The 23277-nt window shown below is 36.3% G+C and overlaps 1 protein-coding gene and 1 long non-coding RNA gene across 2 annotated transcripts in view; one reads left to right on the top strand and one right to left on the bottom strand.

The window, feature by feature from the left end:
• Nucleotides 1-23277, bottom strand: part of LOC123875154 (Down syndrome cell adhesion molecule-like protein Dscam2) — a 106816-nt gene that overhangs the window by 13583 nt on the left and 69956 nt on the right. The window contains exons 6-18 of the mRNA XM_045920835.1: nt 18084-18163; nt 12532-12603; nt 11654-11798; nt 10190-10365; nt 9676-9766; nt 9051-9201; nt 8090-8254; nt 6571-6706; nt 5668-5787; nt 4905-5069; nt 3855-3999; nt 2793-2941; nt 497-707 (exon numbers count right to left, since the gene is read on the bottom strand). Coding sequence (XP_045776791.1) covers nt 497-707; nt 2793-2941; nt 3855-3999; nt 4905-5069; nt 5668-5787; nt 6571-6706; nt 8090-8254; nt 9051-9201; nt 9676-9766; nt 10190-10365; nt 11654-11798; nt 12532-12603; nt 18084-18163 — 1806 coding nt within the window. The remainder of the gene's footprint in view (nt 1-496; nt 708-2792; nt 2942-3854; nt 4000-4904; nt 5070-5667; nt 5788-6570; nt 6707-8089; nt 8255-9050; nt 9202-9675; nt 9767-10189; nt 10366-11653; nt 11799-12531; nt 12604-18083; nt 18164-23277) is intronic.
• Nucleotides 20-7525, top strand: LOC123875173. Its single transcript, XR_006798091.1, has 2 exons — nt 20-64; nt 7472-7525. It is a non-coding gene; the product is annotated as an uncharacterized LOC123875173 (long non-coding RNA).

The raw sequence follows: 23277 nt of genomic DNA, 5'->3' as shown, positions 1-23277 counted from the left end.
ATCCTTAAACTTAAGGCTCGCCTTATCTAATGAAGTACTGTGCAAATCAAGTTCGCGTGGAATAGTGCCAAGAATATTGGCTTCCTCTCCGCACTGAACAACCAGGTTGACCCTATGGCTAGTGGTTTCAGTGGTACGTACGATAATTTATTGAGAGATTTATTTGGAATATGAGTTGCCATTGTAAGATGGTACAGTCACATTGTGGATACGTATCAGAATCGTGTCTCCAGTAAGGCCATGTTTTCCTTTGCGGTAGGTAAGGTAGTGAAGTTTGGTGATTTCGGGGTTGGTAGAGTTTATTTGGCAACTTATTCGGAATATAAGTTGACACTGTGAACTGACACACACACATTGTGGGTATTAGCATCTCTTCAACCATCAGGGTTGGTAGTTATTTCTCTAGTAAGGCCCTGCTTCTCGTTGCCCTAATAAGGTAACTACGATGAAGTTGGCTGGTGATTTGAATGATGACTTAGTTTATTTCGCAACTTACTCGGAATATGAGTTGACACTGTGAGCTGATACAGAGACATTGTGGGTATCAGCGTCTCTCCAAGCGTCCGCGTTGGCGGAGTCATGTCTCCGGTACTGTACCACGTAGCCAAGTACGGGCGAGTTGCCATCATAAGGTCTCCTCCATTGCAGACGGATGGTTCGTGAAGTGGTGTCTACTACTCTGAAGTTGGCTGGAGGTTCCGGGGGCTCTAAATGTAATTGTAATAATAAATTAATTAAGAGGATACTCGAATAAAATTTTATCTAATATGGTTAGTTCATCAACAAAAATATTCATTCTAAACGTAGTTCGTTTAATTAAAATCAGTATCATATTTTAAATAGAAACAAGTAGATATTTTTTATAACTATACGAATACTACTTAGTCATACTTACTAGGCAATTAATAGAAAGTTTTAGACGAATAATTTAGATTGCTTTAATATAGAGGATTAGCACCGAAACGCTTTAATAATATTGAACATAGGTATAAAGGGTTTTTTAATTTTGTCATACAGGGTATAGGATCCTTCAGCTATACCTAATTACTTGGTGGGAATTCAACCTATACCTACCTACGTCAGAGATAATATTTAAGACGAATAATAAATGAAATGAAAATAAGAATTATGGTATCATACAAGAGATTTCGCTTAAGGGACAGAATTTTGAAAAGCTTATACAAAGGGATACAAATTGACTCATATAAATAAATAAGCGGGGAAGTAACAGTCACTTTTAAATTAAGATCATCATTACAACGATAAGTGAGAAAGTCCATAAATAATTTAAAAGTTGAAAGCCTGAACCTTTATTTGAGAGGTTTGCATAGTAAACAAGTTAGAAGCACTTTCACGCTCGCGCTGTTTACATGAGCATTACGAGGGCACTTTTTGCTCTCAGAAAATTCCACTACTTAAGAAACCCAAGAACGGGAGTTTTCTGTAGGTTTTATCTGATTAATTAGTACCTACCAGCTTTTAAATGAGATTGAGAGATTTTAATAGCATCTTTTTGTGCTTATGTAGGTCATCAACAGATGATGATGATACAGAGTAGACTGCTCACAAGTAGGTACATTTTTGGCTAGCTTTTATTCTATTTAATAAGGAAAACCAATAATATTTTTATACTACATAGGCTTACAAACTGATACCTTATAGCTAATAACAGGGTTTGATAATTTTTCCCGTGACTTCATCCACTTGATGATATAATATAGCAAATAGCACTCGGGAATAATGTAGCTTATCTATCAGTGAAAGAATTTTCAGAATTGTAATTAAGTTTACCGCTACAAACTCACAAGGTATAGACAGAATAGTTAATTATTATAATTAACATAATTACTTTCTTCACTTTAACTCACCATCTCTTATAAATATGAATGATACCATCAGATAGTAACAATTTGTCAAAGCGCAGACATATTTTATGCAAGAAACGTTGTACCCAAGTAGTCATCATCAAAATATAATCATCAGTTCCTTCTCTAAGTAACCAAACAACAATAAAAATACTACCATTATCGTTTACACACTCACCTTGAACCCCTAAATATACAAAATGGTCTGACCTTACGTAGAGATATGGCATCGGTAATACCTCCGAGTCGAGCCTATCTGATCGATCAATTACCAATTCGCTGCTTAGACGCTCGGCGTTACAATTTTTTGATACAATCTTACAAGTCATCGTTTTCCATATTAGACTATATCATTAATAACCAGAATTTTACGTTTAAATTTTAATAGCAAATGAGACATTAAAGAAAAGTTGAAGCATAAAATGAATCGGATAAAATCTTCGCCCAATAGAAACAAAAATAGAAACCGGTGAAGTGCGAGTCTGACTCGCACACAAGGGTTCCGTACTATCGTACGAGAAATAACACTTTTTAATTATTTTTGCGATGTAACCACGAATTCATCGTTTTGCGGATTGTTCCCTTTACTTGTGCAATAAGACATTGCTATCTGCTTTTCATGATTTCTAGGTTAACGGGTAGTATCGTACAGGTTTTGATACTGTTGACGGGTCTTGACAGACAGACTGACAACGAAATTACCCTATAAGGGCTCCTTTTCTAAGAATCCCATAGGAACTCTTTGATTTTCCGGGATAAAAAGTAGCCTATGTCCGTCCCCGAGATGCAAGCTAACTCTGTAGCAAACATTAAAATCAGTTCAGCGGTTGAGCCGTGAAAACGTACCAGACAGACAGACAGACACACTTTAGCATTTATAATATTATAAGTATGGATAGTAAATCTATTATCGTTTAAACCACTCACCTTGAACCCCTAAATGTACGAAATGGTCCGACCTCCCGTAGGGGTTGGAGGCTTGGCAGCGATAAACCCCCGAGTCTCGCCTATCTGCACGCTCGATCACTAATTCGCTGCGTAGACCCTCCGCGCTACGCGTTTCTGATATGCTCATCCTGAGGACAACGATGCTCGAATTGATTTTTTTTCGTAACATTGAATCTTTTCACAGCTTTACTTATCTCAGATCGTATGTAAATAAGATGTAAATGATCCAGATTCACTTTGTCGTTATATAATTATTGTAATGTAAATATGTATGTTAGTTGAATTTGTTTGCATCAAAACCTTGAACGAATTCATCAAAGTGTATTGTTTACCTAATATTATTTAAAAAAAAAAAAGTTATACATTAAGGAAACCAGCTGGCAACATACTCACGGACCTACGTAAATAAATAATCACGATACCACTTCGGGTCGGGTGTTGGTGTGTTTTATTTAAAAATACTTTTGATTCGACTCAACACGCATCAAGGAATCTCGAAGTTTCGGCTGTAAATTTACTGAAATTCGGCAATGAAAGTGTATGATTTTGTTAGTGATTCTCTCAGATTGTTGTAGTTTTAGATTTAACTCATTTAATTTTAATTTAGTTTGTACCGAATACCGATGGGGCTGGCATAGGGTAAGCCCCTTAAAAATATTAGAATAAAAAGAATGCTGAAATATTTTCTTAATTTCTAGTGTTCGTGATCATTATAGGCATGATTTCCCAATGAGTAATGGCAATACACAATGGCCTCTAGACCGCAGCGGTTCTATTATTACCGTATATACACGGTAGCGGAGGTGGTCACGGTAGAACAGGAGGTACGAAGGTGAGACGCCCTCCATCACGATGGACTGGCGATATAAAGCGGTGGAAAGTGAGGAAGACTGAGGACTAGGTGTGGTGGCCCTCCTTAGAGAAGACCGATGTCCAACAGTGGATATCCACAGGCTGATGATGATGATGATGATGATTATCTTTATTTCTTTACAAAATTATAGAACTGACAATTTAATTTGGGAATTTGATTATTATTACCTGTAGTCCGAATTAGGTAGCGCCCTTCCAGAGTGGCTCCAAGACATAGACAAAGGGTTGTCTCCTCTAGCAACGCACACCAGCCTCACTGTGTCCCCAAGCTTGGCTGTCACGTTTACAGATGGCGTCTCAAATCTTGCTGGTTCTGTTATTGAAATGAAGTCGTATTATTTTGTGTTTGAAATTTGAAGCCGTAAAACACATTACAGTATTGCGATGTGTTGAAAGTCGCAACGTAATCTGATGCACCGATTAACCAATCAGAGTTCAAATAAAAACCAAACTGAGTATCTTTGGAGCGCGCTGCGAATAGACTCCTCTTAAAAAACTCTCATTATGTATGCAATAAAGTGCTCCAAAATAAATGTGCATAAAATTACTACAAGCATGATAGATGCAAGAGGATATGAAGATCGCTCATGGTTAAATAATAATTACTTTAAGGATCGTAAACGAAGATTTAAATTAAAATACAATTTTTATTACTCTGCCGAAAGCACTACGGATAAACCCTTCAGCATAACGACAAGTGCACGGGAGTGTCTCAAATCGGTCGCGCTATTAAGTTTCCATTTAATACATTATGCCGAGCGTAGTGTATATGGAAAGGGGTTACGGTTTTAAGGTATTGGCACATCAAACGCAAAACGGGAGCTGTTCAGCTGCTTGGCGCAGTGGTGAGTGCTGAGGTCTTATAAATGGGAGGTTTGGCGAAAACTTAAAAACTACTTTTTTTAGTTAACCGCTTTTTAGAAATAGGATGGCAGCGTTAGTCGGTATGCTTATGTGAACATGAAGGTAATGCTTTATATGAAACTAACGACCCAACACGGCTTTGAACAGGTGTTCGAAAATAAAATATAGCCTGTTTCAATCAGGAAGAATGTAGCTTTCTATTGGTTTAGTAGTTCCAGAGATTACTTCTTACAAACAAACTTACAAACTTTACCATTTTATAATAGTAGTATACATAGTAAATAGGTCAACTGGACACCCACCCACCCTTGGTGTGACAAAAACTTTATAGTAAGTGCAGTGTACAATACTCACCATTAACGTGTATCGTGAGCGTTTTAGAGAGGGCGGGCGCTACGCCGTTCTCGGCTCTACAGCGATATTTGCCGGAGTGCTCCGCTCGGGCCGACTCCAGCCTCAACGATCCATTACTGAACACGACCGGATCGGATACTCCGCCCAGGGCTGTTTCTGTACTACCTTATCAATGGAGACGACAATCTTGTAGAGGTCTCAATAAACACCACAGTAAAACAATTCCCTATTGGAATCGGAAGGTTATATAACACTCTCAAACAAAATAATCGATTCAGATTTAGATTTAATTGGGAGCTATTCAAAATGTAAAAATGATAAAGTTTTATGAAACGCTCAATAAAGTCACTCACTTTTAGTTTTACGACGGAAACGATTAACTCAAGCGTAGACGTTTTTAGTGACTCAATGTTATACTCCATATACCTACTTATATTTTTTCAGTTACTTTAACGCATAAAATAATTATTTTAACTAACATAAAGTTATTTTTCAAATTGACATAAGTATAAGAAGATTTATGTATTAAGAACTGATACCAAAATATTCAGGGCCGCTTACGTAACATTTTAGTGTTTAAATCTTAATAAACGCACTATTAATTAAGTACCTATATTCATATGCATTTGATTAATTTAACTTAGGAGAGATTTAAATTAATTATTACGTAAGCGGCTCTAATAATATCTTCAGCAAAAGCAATTTACAATCATAAGCACCTGTTGCATTACATATAAGTTGCTACTAACAATAAGAAGCTCACCAGTGAACTTGGTCCAATAAATAGTAGGAGGAGGGTGACCACGCGCTTCACAGCTTACGGTCAGCGATCCGTTTAGCAGCACCGCAGCATCAGAAGGCTCCATTTGCCAATACGGTGGAACTACATACAAGAATATTACCCGTTAAATACTTCTACGAGTAATTTCAATTCGACCATCCTAAAGTTCGTCCCTCATCTGGCAGCACCAAATACAAGGATCTTTGTATAAAATCCTAAGCAACCTCGCACATCTAGTCACAATGAAAATATTACAGAAATGTGACATTCGGTACTTGATGTGCGATCTCCTTTAGCCGATGTCCAAATTCTAAGTTAGGTATATTATTTGTAAATCCTTAAAATCAATATTATCGGTGGAAGACGGCATTTGTAACAATTTCCAAAATAAAATTCCACTTTGTTATATTATTTATAGTTCGTAGTTTCATGTTATTCGAGTTTTCATGGTATATATCGCAGGTATGAAATCATAGGAGCGTATCCACATTATATTCTTACTCCTTGGGAGATACAAACTATCTACTAAACTTTGTTGTTTTAACAATATGACATTATTCAATTTCTAAAAAAGTAGTTTACCCATTGTGATAAAGTGGATGTCTCTCGCTAATATTGGAATCGAAAAGAATTGGCATTTTTATACGACTCTATGTTTGGAGTCCACGATATAAATTAAAGATTAATTAATTTCTCTTACAGCTTACGCAGGCAAGGGATAATTGTCCGCGGAGAACAAAAATGGATTACTAAAAACTACATCGCAAAAAGCATATGATGGATTAATAGTATGGCGAACCATCATAGGAAAAGATGAGGAACATTTATCCTCCGTAGACCGTCCCTCGTACGCGTGGCCCCATAAAGTTATAGCATAATCCACACCTTTAATGGCCAGCTCAGCGGACATGTTTGCTTTCCCGGCAGTATTTGTGACAACACACGTATACGTGCCGCTGTGCGCGGCGGTCAGGCTTTTGAACAACAACATGCTGTAGAACTCCGCACCACGCTCGTCCACCTACACGTTAAAAGGTGAAACACACATTATTAAAACAAGTGTAAATTAAAAATTTATAACACCCCCGACAAGTGAAGGTTACAGTAACTAGAAAATAGCTGATAACTTTCAAACGGCTGAACCGATTTTCTTGGATTATAACTAAGAACACTCTCGATCAAGCCACCTTTCAAACAAAAAAAACTAAATTAAAATCGGTTCATTCCTTTAGGCGCTACGATGCCACAGACAGATAAACAGATACACAGATACACACGTCAAACTTATAACACCCCTCTTTTTGGTCGGGGGTTAAAAAACAGCATGAGTTTCGTCCAGAATATTCGTAGCCCTTCCAATCAGAATAAAATTATGTTGAAAATCCCGTAGAAAATTGATGAAATAATCATGTTATACTGAGCAATGAATGAACAAATTAATTGGAATTTCTAATATATATGCGAGGCAGAAACGCAAATCAACACCTGCCCTTTGTTCTAAAAGCAATCTGGTTGATCGCATGCCAAATAGAGTTCCCGCTCGGGTCACCCGCTGCTAGTCGCTGAACCGTAAGGTTAGCAGAAATAGCGCGGATATTGGCACTATACAATACGTATAGTATACTAACTTTTACCCGCGACTTTGTCCGCGATATTATGTTTTGTGGCGTATTAATAGCACTCGAATATAATGCAGCTATCAGAGAAATCATTTTTCAGATTTTTTTAATGAAAATATTACAGTAAAACTTAAAGCTGGACTTAGTTATACAAATCAAGTGGAAAGGTGCCAAGAATATTGGCTGCATTACCGCGCTGGACATCCAGGCTGATCCGTTGCGCAAAAAATTAGCCAGCCCTTCTGTCACCCGATGGGGCTATTAATTGCGGTGAAATGTCTCGTAATTTTTTTTTAGTACAACACTCCATGGAAAGAAGAATTTAAAGAACACAAGAACAAAGTGTCTTTCAGTGATAATTAACTGTAAACTAAGATCAGTTAATGGACCGATTCTTAGATATAAATACTTTTATAAGTTTATTTAGGTTAATATAAAATTGCTTATTAGCTCTACTCGTAGGCTAGATTGCAATGTTAGTAAAGTACTGTCGTCAGCACTTTATGATTAAAAAAAAAAGACTCCATAGCCTCAGGGTATTGTGTATTGATTTAAAAAAAAAAAAGAATATTAGCCATGTTAAATGACTAATATTCCCCTTTCCTCTCCAACTAAGCGTCAGGCTTGTGCTAGGAGTAGGTACGACAGTAGTGCAACGGGCGGGGTTTGAACCGTCGACCTTTCGGTCTTCAGACCACTTTTTTACCGGTTGAGCTATTGACCTAATATATAATTACCTTATTATTAATAAATTTATAATTACCTTAATATTGTTTGTTTAGTACCTGTAGCACGCTTGAAATCGGCAGCTGATCCTTGAGCCATGAAAAGTAAACGGGCATGTCGCCCGAGGTAACGGTGCAGGTGATCTGAGCGCGGTCACCAGAACGCAGGCCGGGCGGAAACACGATAGGGGAAAGCACCGGCGGCGACACCACGTTGATTTGTACCTGGAGTTAATAGCCGTGGTCACTGCTTTTGTGGAAAGGAAGATAGCCTTTTGTGTTTTGCACTTATAGGTATAGCTACTAGCTAATGCCCGCGACTTCGTCCGCGTGGATTTAGGGTTTTCGAAATCCCGTGGGAACTCTTTGGTTTTCCGGGATAAAAAGTAGCCTATGTGCTAATCCAGGATATTATCTATCTCCATTCTGAATTTCAGCCAAATCCGTCCAGTAGTTTTTGCGTGAAGGAGTAACAAACATACACACACACACACACACACACACACACACACACACACACACACACACACACACACACACACACACACACACACACACACACACACACACACACACACACACACATACAAACTTTCGCCTTTATAATATTAGTGTGATAGTGTGATTTATTTGTGTATTAAAATAAAAACGTGGCAAAGTAAATGGGCATGTTGCCCTATGTAACATCTAAAAAGTGGGGGTCTTCAAAAAGTTTTTCGCTATTGTATCGAGTGGGATATCAAATGAAAGAGGAAAAAATTCCGAGTTCATGAATATAATTATTAATTATAGTACAATGTTAAAATACACGGAGCAACAAAAAATAATTTAACTATATGTATCGCTACCTATCGGAAGTTCCGGGGTAATAGTCGGGGTTACCTAGTGCTTTTTAACTTCATCTTGTAGTTGACTATTTTCAATAATTGGCCAGTTTATTCAATGTAACGTTTAGCCATACGACTGCCAACGAGCATTATGTCTGTCGAGGCCTTTAGCTGCTTTGATATTGTAACGTTACCTCTCTCCTAGCGAGTTCCCCTCCAGGCGTGAGCACGGAACATATCCAGCCGCCTTTATCGCGTGTTCGGTCCACGTTGGTGATAGTTAGATGCCCGTCACCCTGTCGGTACCGTGGATCGTTGCCTGCACCACCTTCCCATTTTACTGAGCTTTATTTTAAAAAAAACATTACATCAATTTATGAATGAATATGCCTAAATGATGTTTTAAACCACTCAGAGCTCAATAGAAACTTGAAATTTTGGATGTAGGTAGTTAGACCTCCTCTGCGAAGGGTTCTCAGAAATTTTACCCAAGCGAGTCAGCTATTCCATACTAATATTATAAATGCAAAAGTGTGTCTGTCTGTATGTCTGTCTGTCTGTCTGTTTGTCTGTCTGTCTGCTAGCGTGAAAAAGGTATGACATGTGATGTGACACTTTTAAAGGAACACAAATAAAAGATAATCATATGATTTATGACCATAAAATCATCATTGCTATCGCTGATTGGACGTGAGGCCGTACTAAATAAATCACACTTTGATATTGCAATAATGGAATTTTGATATTCACGATAAAAAAGCTTTCCAATTTTCAGCACGAGCTTTTCAATTAAAATGTTGACTACATAAAATTACTCACTCGATTGGAAACCCATAGTAGGGGCACCAAACAGTGACGTCAGACCCGGCAACTGCTTTAACTGGGTTCATTGAGCGTATGTACGGAGGACCTGAAAATTAATTACTTGTTAAAATGTGTATTAAGTTTTTGTTCAATTTTTACATATTAGTTTAGAAAATAATACTTAGCTCGTAACTTTTTTACATAATACAGCAGTAAATAGTATTCCTAATGTTTTTTATTTACTTATGTTTTCGTGGTGATCAAAGTCGAAATAAAAAATAAGTGAAAACCACTATCTTTATTCATCATTTATTATTTTCTAAAAAAAACAAATATGCAAGGTAATATTAAACACACTCTTTTAATCGTAATTATCTTGATGCAAATACGTTGCAAGCGATAACAATTTATCACTACGAAAATGAATACTTAGTTAAGAAAACATTTATGTCTAGACATGGAGCTATCTAGACTCTGTCTAGATCAAAAAATAATGAAAGTTAATAATAAATAAATAAAAAATCGTTACCATAAACATTAAGTCGGGCGGCATGCGCGACGGATCCGTGGGTGTTTGTAGCACGACATTCGTATCGGCCTCCATGCTCTACTCTGGCGCTGTTCAGGGAGAGCGTCGACAGGATGTAGTTGCTGCTAGACCCGATACCTGAAGGTCCTGTCTCCCGCCCTTCCGTGATTATTGCCCTGGTAAAAAATCTTACTTAAGGTCTGCGCAGACGAGAGATTTTTTTTGTCCGCGGAGGACAAAAGTCTGTGTCTTTTACTACGGTTTTTGTCGTGCAATTTCGACTATCGTATGCCAAGCAGTTCTTAGCTTCTTACGTGATCAATTTTTGTCCTTCGCGGACAATGGCCAATTATCTACGTAAGCCCTTATTGGCATTCTTTTGCTTTGGGTTTGAAAGACCAAAATCCATACAGCCTCGTTAGCTGCGTTATTTTTGATTTTTATTGCTTGTGTACCAAAAAAAAATTGTCAAAGAATAAATGAAGTAATCTGATTGTCTCTAAATAAGTTGTGAAAAATGAAAATAAAAAAATTAATTAGTATACCTCATTTTGTATTTTGCTAAGGATATTTCATATTATTCCGAAAATATATTAAGTAAAAGGAAAGCTCATTTAATGAAGTCAGGAAAGGGTTTGATTGCCAATAGATATGACGAACAAAGGGTTGGAGTACAAATACAAATAAAGAGCGGACAAAGAACATTGTAGTCTTTCATACCTATTCCTCTACTATACAAAAAGAAAATGTCCTTGGCAAAAGAAATAGGGACTTTGGTCTTTAATTTGAAAAGCAACCAAAATAGGTACGATAGTTTTTTCGTTAATTTCGAATGTTGATCTTCATTCGTCAATTTATTGATTGATGATTTCAAGAACTAGGTAGTTAAGGTAATAACTATTGTCAACCAATGAACAAGAATCGAACTCAACACTGAAGTAACATATTAAATAATTTTGTTTAGAGTTTACTTGTTTCTTCTTATGATTCCAGGCACAGGAAGAACTGATTGGTTTGAAAATTGAAATCATCAATTTAATAAAAGTGACTACCCAATTTTAAACACTACTTATATTTGTAAAAGGAGGAACCGACTGACTGACATACGAAAACCTATCAAAGTATCTAAACCCCGAACCGTTGGGTCTCAAGTTATAAACTTGAGATTTTGATACTGAAAATTTATCCGAGTGAAGTCGTGGCGGATTAGTTAGTTATATTATAGATGCATTTCAAATGACGTCTCTGAATGTTCACACACATAATGTTCAGTCTATTACAATGGTAATAGTTATTATTTTAAAACAACGATGCGACTTCCGGTTTACGAATTCAACTAAGTAGTTAATTAACAGACGGTCAATAGTTTACACGTTGGCATAAAATTAACAGTCTATTAACTAGTTCGTTATTTCAACACCCATCGTTGGGCATATGTACACCTAGGTATATTGTAACGCTCACCCATGATGTGCTGGTATATTTTGACCGTCCAATGTCCATCGGAAACGCGGCGGAGGTTCTCCGACCGCTGAACACTTCAACGCAACTTGGGCACCTGGCTGCACTGCTTGCTCAATAAAAGTGTACACTAATTCTGGACGAGAATCTAGAAAATAAAAGAAGTATTAATTGAGAATGTTATGTCAGTAGCCTTATCTAATTACTATACAAATCATGCCCGTGTGAAATGGTGCAAAGAATATTGGCTGGATTTCCGCGCTGGACAGCCAAGCTGATCCTTTGTGCAGAAAATGAGCCTTCTGTCACCACATGAGGCTATTAACCGCGATTTAGTGTGTCTTAAAAAGTTTTTAGCACTGAAAGAAGGTGATGTCTGTCTATTTGGAGAAGATCTGCTAACGTTGCGCTTTCTGGAGTGAGGTTGCGATTCCAGCACCTTGGGACCCCAATGTCTATTGGTTCTGACTATGTGAGCTGTCCATTGCTTCTTCAGCTTTGCAACACATTGAGCTATGTTGTTTCCTCTGGTTCTCTTACGGATCTCCTTATTTCTGATTTGATCACATAGAGAAACTTCGAGCACAATTCTGACTTCTGTCCATCGGCCGCTGAGTGACTCTGCGCTTCTAATAAGGCCCATAGTTAGCGACCATGTGACATATCTCATATTCAAAATTGCTCTACTTAAATCTGAGCTACCCACTTGTTAGATGGAAGTGGCTTTGTGTAGTAACCCGACAAATAAGTATGGGCTAGAATAATATATAGTTCGTTTCTCGTTAATACCGGGTAAACGGGACGAAGAAAAATGTAGGAAATAAAATACACCGTGAAAAAGGAAATATTAAAAGCATAAAAACTATACACGATTTTCTTACCTGAGGACCGCTTTAGACGTTTTCGTTTGACGCTAGAGCCGCCAGCTTTCTTCACTAACGAGCACCATATTACTGAGGAGTACACATAAGTGTAAGTAATACAATTATCGATTTCTATGATTGTTTGTTTTTGCTGGTTCTTTTCGGAAGAAAAAATATTTTAAGCCTATAGTTTAGATTACCTAGAGCACCGTAGCGAAATTTGGAATTTTGAAAAATAAACGATTTGAATTCATACTTATATCCACTGTGTTAGGTACGGTGAAAATTTCATGTTACCGTTTAGGACTACAGAAGTACCTACAGACAAATACTAGGTATATACTGTTTAAAAAAAATGTTGATCTTATCTTCCTACTTTGTTCTCACAATTGTATTGAAAAATTGGACGTCCACAGGCTGATGATGATGATTGTAAGTATGTACCTACTTAGTTTTGTATTGAACACAGTAAACGTATTTTTCTTTAGTCCTATTTACTTTTGTCCCATCTTTACTAAATGTTGTTAGACCAGACAAATGATATTCTTGAAAAATTAAGTAGGTCTCCTCGCCTACGTTTCGGACGTAAACTTCTTTGTAATAAGCTTCTTACTCTCAAATATAAATATAACAAATAAATGTTTCTGTAAATATAATAGGTATATTGTCTCTTATTTATCTTTTATTTACTCGAGGAGGAGAGGAAATACTTATGTGACTTCGAATTACGATACGGCGCAATGTGAACAAAAAGCGCATAATATTTCGAAGTTTTTTTACCATGTTTTCTAAAATCTGCAAGATTCTGTCGCAAACTAAACATACTTCTACATCACGTATGTAACACAAGTTGCTTTGAGAAATTTTTACGAGTGGAGGGTAGGCAATAAAACTACGTTGTCGCCGACGGTATCCTATAAAGGTCATGCAGAATTTAGGTCCCGCTGAAAAATTCACTCACTTTTTCGTTTTACTATCCGCATTCGTTCAGAATTTATAACCCCGTAAATCGTTGGAGAGCAAAAAATTTACAACCAACAGTATCCACAGAGGTCAACGTAAACGGAATTTTTGATGGCCTCGCTAGGTCTATGGGCCTCACCTTATCTTTATATACCTAGTTTACCAAGTTAGTTATAGGAGCAGTAATAGGCAGTAATATAATATTTATACGTCAATGGTATACCGTTTGACTGATTTAGCTCATGAGTTAGGCTGCTTTTTTACCAGAGATGGGATAGGTATGCTATACTTATTGCTATGAATGTGCATCATATCTACCAATCATTTTCATTGGTCCACATAGCTTAGCATTGGTGGAAACGACTTCAACCAGTTTATGTTTTTTAGTGATGCGCTTTAGGGATGAAAGCTGCGGATGGGAGCTTAATTGATGGGAGCTACGGATACGCGAGTGGTGTAGCTACCGACTCCGTGCTCTCCCTACCGTCAATGCATTGCATAGATCTAGTAGAGCATCTACTACATATTACATGATCACTAGATTTTGATAACTAGGTAGGTATTTTTGGTGTTCAAATTCGTTTTCTAATTCAAATTCCCCTAGGATGAAGAGGGTAAAAATCACTAAAAAGTAGAACAAGAACGTAGGTTTACACAATGCAACATTGAATCGATAGGAGTTTTGTTTGCTCAATTAACCGGGAAAAATAGGACGCTGTAACAACAAATTTGTCTCGCAACAATAGATTGTTCAGAAACCCAATTTTGACGTATGAAAATCAAAAAATAAACTCCACCCTGCCACCCGATGGCACCCGCCCCCACAAAGATGGATGCCAGTAGAAAATATCCGGAAAACTATTCCAATTTCCAAAGTTTTATCTTGGTAAAGTAACTGCTAGTCCGAAATGGACTCAAAAAATTGATCTCGTCTGCGGCACGTATGGCTTCCTTTCACTAAAGTTCTTTAAACAAGGAACTAAAAGCTAAAAACTTTTTTGAAACCGCAGTACGCTCTGTTCAACCATGTGGAGAATTTTGAGTTCCGAATGTGAATAGAATCAAACATGATACTGCACGGTCGTTTGTGCATAAAAAATTCGACTCCCCATTGCCAATTGTAGACAGTAAGGCCACCCTTCGTGTTGCTACGTGCGTCCTTGAAACAAATCATCCTCTACAATCCGGGGCCTTTACGTTACGTACCTATTGATATTTTTAGGGTTCTGTAATCTGTAGTTATAACCCTTAGGCTAGCCGTGTCCGTCTGTTCTGTCTGACTGTTCGTCCGTCCAACACGTACACGGCTACCTACTAAAAAGCTGTAATTTGGCATGGGTATATAATCACACCAACAAAGTGGTAAAATAAAATCTTAATTTTTTTAGGGTACAAGAAAATTTACACGTATATAATAAAACGTAGAGTGGGGACGATTTTTTTTGGTCTATGTCACGGTATGAGGTGTATTGGAAAAGTCTCTCAAAAATATTGCGGGTGTGTGAAAACCATTTTTCGGTTCAGGGATCCGTTTTCGAAATGTTACTGCTAAATTGTAGAGCCAGGGTGCCAGCTAAATAGATGTTTTTAACTGAAATTTTAAAAGATCTACGCAACAAATATTTTAATTTAGAGATAATGTCCCTATCCTTATTTTGAGAAACAACTTTTGTGGTTAAGAGAAACTAAATAAAAGGTTCTCTCTTTCTTTCTTAATTACGTACATAATATTTTGTTGTAAAATTGAGACAAAAAAGGAAAGTTTAAATTAAAAATCATCCATCTAGAATTCTAGAGGCTATTATCAGTCTCTTTGATGTGAAAATACAACAAATGTATTCTATAATGTTTAGAAGAGATAACAACCTAGTAATAAGAATTTTTCGCAACAATTTGCGACGAACCGGGGCCTTATTTTTCTCTCTGAGTGAGTACGGAATTTATGAGAGACCCCCGAAGCAATAAAATACCTTGCGAGAAAATGAAGGAGCAAATCGCAATATATTTGCTCCTCGGTGGCTAGAAGAAACCCATTTTAGCCATTCGCGCTTGGAAATATTATTTCTTGCTAACAATAGGCGCGGACGTAACCTTTTGATTGTACTTTCATTTCGTGAGATATACCCGTTATTAGGGCATTGAGAACTCTTCGGATTTCCTCTACAAACAATAATATCCCTGATTATGGATTTTATAGATGGTCTTGTATGCGAAAGTGCTAACGCTTGGTACATTCTGCTATTGTGTACCAAAAAGACCAAAACTCTTATCAGATTAACGCAAAAAATATCATTTGTCGGATCTAACAACATTTTGTAAAGATGGAACAAAAGTAATTAGAACTAATGAAAATACGTTTAGGTACTGTGTTCAATACAAAACCAAGTAGGTACATACTTACAATATACAAAAATATGTATAGCGGTGACAGATAATATCTGATATACAATTTCATATTTATGTTATGGGCGTAGTAATCATTAAAATATTTTTTAGTGTATTTAAAAATACCTAACATTTTTTATATTGTACCTACTATCATTCTAAAAAGTTAGGTATGTGAGTTAGTTAACTACTTGAAACATGCATTGTTTAAAATAAAATTTAGCAGTAGAAACTAATTGAACAAGAAAAACATGTAACAATATTCTGCAGCTATGCCTTGCGGCCCATAGAAATATTGACTGGAGTTCATTTTGCTTCATAATATTATTTTGCATAATTGAGGTAAATGTTATTTGACGCAAATAATGTAAACCGGCCGAACAAGGCACGTTTCGTTTTTTTTTTTACTTTATAATATCCATGGCAGAAATATTCGTGGTTATTTTGCTTTCATTATAAAGTTTTTTGTTTCATTCTCGAAGTGAAGTTACTCGTAAGTTTACGTTCTGATCATTATTAAATGACTAGAGTGATGTCATCAAGGTAGGAAAAATAGAATGCGGCATCTAGCATTCCAAATCCGTGGTTCTAACCAAGTTACACTTCGTCAAACCTCTACTTTTATAATCCATACTTCCATACTAATATTATAAATGCGAAAGTGTGTCTGTCTGTCTGTCTGCTACCTTTTCACGGCCCAACGAAATTTGGTACACGGTTAGCTTATATCCCGGGGACGGGCATAGGCTTACTATTATACTTTTTATTCCGAAAAATCAAAGAGTTCTCACGGTATTCCTAAAAACCCATACACTTAACCGATTTGTATGAAATTTGGTACCAAGGTAGCTTGCGTCCCTGTAATTGACATACGCTTTTTATCCCGGAAAATCAAACAGTTCCCACGGTATCTTTGATAACCTAAATTCACGCGGACGAAGTCGCAGGCATCCTTTAGTAGTTAATATTTTTAACTGTAGCTGGACTAAAGAAAACTTTAAAAACTAACCTTATGATAAATTTTAAGACTTTTACAGACCTTTGTTACTTAGCACCTACATATTTTATACTGCTTTAGCCAAGAATAAGCTCACTGCACTATTCCACGTACGAGTAGTGCTTTAATAAAAAGTGTTTCAGTAAAAGAGATATCTTCTGGACTTTGTAAAGTCTCATAAGTTTCTGTTTCCGGTACCAAAGAGAACTTATGTCTTACATTACAAGTTATGACCTACCTTGGTGAATAGAGAGTTATATTACTCTGAGCTGTGAAATAAGAAAGTTATGTTTAGGTACTTTCAATTTACTTTTGAACAGGATTTGTAGATACTCTTACTATTAGGACGGTTAATTAGGATCTGTGTCGATAAAATTCTTGCAAGGTGCTGGAATGGCAACCTTGCATCAGAAAGCACAGCATTGGAAGAACCCCCAGTAGGTGGTCGGACGACATCAAGCGAATCTCAGGGAGCCGCTGGATTCAGGCGGCGCGAGACCATACCGTGCGGAAGTCCCTACAAGAGACCTATGTCCAGATGTGAACATCTATCGGTTGATGATGATGATGATAATTATGAAAATGGCCGTAGGGGGTGAAAAAGTGAAAGATGGTCAAATCCTCTGAAATCCTACACATGTAGCGAAATTATTTTAAACAAGCTCTTGTTCTTGAATTTCCAATTTTTTTTTCTGTAAATATATCAACAATATTATGCTCGCTGCGTTCGTGATAATATTTGATATGAGTTATTCAGAATATAAAACTTTAAAAAAAATCTTATAAAAGGGTTCATTGACGTAACCCACTAAAATTAATTCTAGGCTATAAATAGTTCTTTCTGTTTATTTTGTTAATTTAAGAATTTGGGGTTTCCTTTATTTAATTAGATTATAATAGGGCTGACATGTACATAGGTATAAAAGCCCTTAAATAAATAAAGAAAATAAAATTCTAGGCTATCCCTATGCTCTCAGCTGCTGAAAGGAAGCGATCGCTCAGGCGATAAAAGCCAATGGGCGTCCAGCTTTAGGTATCTAAATGAACGAAATACCGTTTCCATCGAAAAGAACCAGCAATCTTATTTCTAGCAGAATAGGCAGGTATACTCGTAAATTAGGAGCATACCTACTTCAAGGTCAGCACTCTACCTCTATAAAAGTATTGTGAAAAAAAAAAACAGAAAAGTGCCTCAATAAATCTTTCAAGACAGGTGTTGACTTACATAGATCCCTGGAGGTCCGGTGCTTCTTGTTTAAAACATCACATTTTGTTTTGGCAGTCTCGTACTCGTTGCAGATATTTCTGTTGAAACAAATAAATTAATTAGGTGTTTATATCTTGCCTCTGTACTTACTGCGAATTTGTCCGTATGTTGCGATTTATTTTTGCAATAAGTATAGGTACAGACCACCCGCAAGCCGTCTTGCAATATATCAATCGCTAATATTACTTTGGGAAAGTGTGTCAGTATGTTGTTACCTTTTCACGGCCTATCCCTTTGATGAAATTTGGTACAGAACGGCTTGCATCCTGGAGATGGTATACCTACCTACCTACCCTTTTTTTTGCCCAAATGTCAGAATTTTCATGAGATATTTAAAAACCTAAATCCACGCGGGAGACATCGTAAGAATCATTGAGTATTCTGTAATAAATGAGCCGCGACTCAGTTTCTAATGAAAATGCGTCATGTCAACAAAAAGGCTACACCGCATCGTACGCTTTGAAGAAATGCTATAAACGGAATTAACCTCTCGAGTGGTACCTCTTTCAAGAGTTATTTACAATTATCATGTTTATCTTGCTAATCTTTGGAAAAAAAGTATCCTTTACGAAATAAGGATCACCCTAAGGCTTTATTTACACGAGAGCATTTTTATTCGATGCCCGATGCACCACTCGCATTTTTGCGACCCTTTCTGCTCTTGCATGGACTTGCGGCTCTGGGCGAGCTCCTTTGTACACAAAAGGCAGTTAAAGAACATAGGCAACCCTAATTAATGAGAAAATATTCAGTAAAAAGTACCTACTAAGTACTCAAAATTAACAATAGCTCAAATCAAATCATGTTGAAAATTTCTGAAAACAAACTTCTCTGAAGAATACTTATTGCGGGCGGAAAGGTAAATTCGCTATGTTTGTATATTTTAATGAGGCACGAAATTGTAAAGCTGGTTATTCATGCCTGTAATCAGAGTAAAAACTGAACGACGTGACCTTTAGGTTAGCAAAAATCTTCCAAAGTTTAGGTAAATAATGTTACTCAGAAAACAAGTAAGGTCTGGGGGACCCCTGGGATCTTAGATCATAGAATTTCATAGTTGAATCAAGAATGCCATATTCAGCTAAAACAATTGCGATAATAATTTATTGCAAATCATAGAGAGCTGTCGTGTTAGCCCCTCCGATTGCAAATAGGTCACATGATTTCGTGACGCAAGGAAGGTTAAGTAAATATTTTTAAGTAAGTACCTACCGACTCCAACATCTCGGGATGTGAAAAGCTAGCACGATGTTTACCTTCTATATTCTCTCGCGAGGAGTTCTTAAAAATAAAACATTATTTTTAAAACGCTGTTATCCGGAAATATTGATAATCATTTTAAAAGACAGTATCGATATTGTATAATAATAAAATGATTTTTCTAAATACACACATAATAAGATGATGATGATTAATTACTAGCTTCACAGCATTTAGCACGAATTACATCAGTCTATTTTTAACCGGTCATTTTATTAGTTTTATTCCTAAGTTTTATCATTTGCAACATGGTTATCTGGTAGGTTGAGATTGGTTCAAAGCGATAAGACCGCCAATTGTAGGTACCTACTTATTTTATTGTTTTTGCTCCTTGGTGTTCAACCAAGTATTCCCAAACACTGTGGACGTATAACTAACTCAAAGCTGGAAATCCAAAAGCAAGATTCGAATCGAGAAATCACAAAGAAACTAATAATAATGGCACGCTAATAGGTAATTGTAAAGTATATCCGTACCTATAATATAATTATTATTAATTATTATTTGCTTAGGCTTCGTGTTTAATTAAAAATCGACACTTTCTATAACAGTTTGCTTTTAAAACTCCTCCTGTGGCACACCGTTGTTTCCAACTTTGTCATATTCAAGAGTTTCTACAAAGTTTCCGCATTTACAAACAGTTTTCTGACGACAAGTTTTCATTTGCTTGGACTTTGCAAATATTACAGTTAGAACTTTACATTAAGTACCTTTTACAGGTAGTAGAAACATCTACATTTAGCTACCGATTTTTTGTAATTAATATTATTATATTTGTAAATTCATTTATCTAAATAAGCTAGCTGAGAATCCGAGATTTGACATAAAAACGCTTTGTTTTGTGTATCTATACCTACTTGTAAACAGAATTATCCAAGTTTGGTTACCGGAACGATCATCATCATCCTGATCAACTCATTACCGGCCGCCGGGTCTCCTCTCAGTATGAGAAGGATTTAGGCTATAGTCTGTTACGCTGGGCCAGTGCGGATTGGTGAAGTCTTCGCACACCTTTGAGAACATTATACAAATCTCTCAGACATGCAGGTTTCCTCACGATGTTTTCCTTCCCCGTTGAAGCAAACTATATTTAATTGCTTAAATTCTATTTAAGCAATTAAATATAGTTTGCTTGTAGGTATAGGCCGACGTCATCACCGCCTTATTCACCACTTTTTTGAAGAGATAGAGTTGTCAAATAAAATAGATAGGTACATGAAGCCTTGTGAGAAAATACTATTGTGCACAAATATTGTAAACTTAGGGCTTACTTATTGTAAACTTAGGATATTTAATCAATTTAATGAATAAAAAAAACATCGATACAGTCGGGAAATCAGTGATTGCCGAAACTAAAAGTAGATATAGGTATGTGTGCTTTGGCCTATTTTATACCTGTGTTGTAATTTATTTGGGTTATTCATTATTCTTAACAAAACATTCGGATTTCGTATGTTCGTAATTAGCACTGGTTCGAATAAAAGAACGATATACGGGGAAATAATTCGAGTATGTTATTTGGAATCCCTCGGGCTGTAATTGGGAAGCTCTCGTACGAGAACATAAGGTCTACTGTAAAGTTAATAAAAAACAAACTGGTACAAGCTAAAATAACCTTTATAACAATTACGGAGATATGAAAAATAAATGTATTTTTTTTGCGTTGATGGTACAATATTGTTGGGAAAAGTTTATATGAAACGGAGCCTTATTATGAATTGTGTTATTTTTAATGAGGAAACAATGCTTGTGTCATTGTCGTGTCAATAAGCAGACCTCGACCGAGATGTTATTAGGGTAACAAAGGAGTATGTGGAGGTCAATCCAGTATGAAAATAATTCTTTATCCATTAGTAGACATAGGTCTTCGCAAGTGCATGCCATTCTTCGCGGTGTTGGACTAGTCTCTTCTAAGTTTTGAAAATAAACTTACCATTATACTATACCTAAGCCATAAGGATATAGTCGGACCTACCACCGTAGTTCGCCGGCACTCTCTCACTATTGGATGGGATGTATTGTTGCGGCATTAATATTTTTTTAGCCAATCACAACAATTGAGATTGAGACAACAATGATTGATATAGCTGTTCTGTAATCGACCTGCTGGCCTACCGCCTAATCGACTTCGACTGGCATTAGAAATGCAAACCTTATTGGCTTCACAATGTGTGTTTTTAATATAAGGTTTATACGAACCAAAACTCAACACTTACCGTTATTAACTAAATCTATTGTAAATTTTCACTTCAATTAAATCTGCGTATCGCAGGGAATAACTTTTTTTTATTCAATTTTTGCTTAGGAAGTTACTAATGGTCTTATAATGTAGCGGTTTTAAGTATGACTCTAACCAAATACCGTAGGGCATACTCCAACAAATACTTATGTAAGTTAAGCCGGTCATATACACCGTTGGCTCACTTGTAAAATATGAAAGAGTACCTATTTGTAAAGTCCACGCAAATGAGAAATAGTTCCCATACACTGTTTGTAAATACGAAATGTTTTTGACAAACTTGGGAACACCGACGGAACTTTCGACCTTTAACAGGGCTCTCTCCGTCACTCGCTTCATACAATCGTAGTTCCAATTTTATTTGAATATTAAGCGATCAAAGTCCATGAAATTTTGCCGACATATTCTAGAAACTAATATCTGTGTCTGTGGTGTTTTAGATTTTTCCAAAAATTTGTAGTTTTAAAATTACAGGGGCTCAAAGATTTGTATGTAAATTTTTAAGACCGCGTAACTTTGAAACCGAATATTTTCACAGAAATCTGGAAAACCACAGACATAGATATTAGTTTCTAGAATATGTCTGCAAAATTTCATGGACTTTGGTTGCATAATATTCAAATGAAATTGGAACTACGTTTGTATGAAGGGAGTGACGGAGAGACCCTTCTTAACGTATACTTTTAACTACAACTTTGAATTTATACGTTGTGATGCCCATTTTGTTTGTAAACCTAAAATTTTACCTAGCAGATTTTCAGTGGAGATTGCCGATAGAAGTGAGAAATTCAAGCTATGGAATAACAGTGGTTTGTTTTGAATTTTCAAATCAACTGTAATAGTAAGTGTCAAAAATTTCATAATTAATTTGTAAATCAAACCCGTCAAACCATTAACTTTAGTTAAGTTTTTATTTAGACCTCAGATCGGTAAATACTTCATTTAAACATTATCATGTCGGTGGCGCACCTTAGAATTTTACCCGTACCTAAATCGCCCAATTTTCACTTCAAAAATATATTTTCACGCTACGTTTCACATCAAGTTGGTACGTAACTCAACAAATTAAAGCCAGTATAATATTATTGTTGCAACTTTAACTTTTCGAAATTCACCTTTGTTATCAAGGTGATAAACTAAGCGGAAAATTATTTTCATTGTAGTATCATTGGCAGTTTCTGCTTTTTTGAACAAACAAAGTTTTGTTATATATACTTTAATCACCTATCATATCACGAAACTGGACCTCAACATATTAAAAAAAACTGAACATACTACTAAAGTGATGTTTCAGAAAAATAGCGCAAAAAAACATAATATCACGTACGCTCCTGAACTTCTTACAAAACGCTGAAAATGAGCATAATGGAATGAAAACATAACGCAAGTAAGTAAGCTTCCTCGTATCGATATCGAATAAAAACGCCGGGGCACCTTTTGAGCCTTCGAATATAATATTATTTCTTGTTCGTAGTTAATTCAAACGATCCGTTCATATTGTAATAGGCATATAATATTGATGAATATGAATTCGTTTTTTATCAAGTAATTCACAAGTTGGTTACAAGATACGCTGAATTATATTTAACAAGTGTAAATTAAAAATTTATAACACCCCCGACAAGTGAAGGTTACAGTAATAACTAGAAAAGA

This window comes from Maniola jurtina, chromosome 19, assembly GCF_905333055.1.
Source record: "Maniola jurtina chromosome 19, ilManJurt1.1, whole genome shotgun sequence".
NCBI classification, from domain to species: Eukaryota; Metazoa; Arthropoda; class Insecta; order Lepidoptera; family Nymphalidae; genus Maniola; species Maniola jurtina.
Note: the sequence above shows the minus strand (reverse complement) of the source record. Positions and strands in the feature narration are given on the sequence as shown.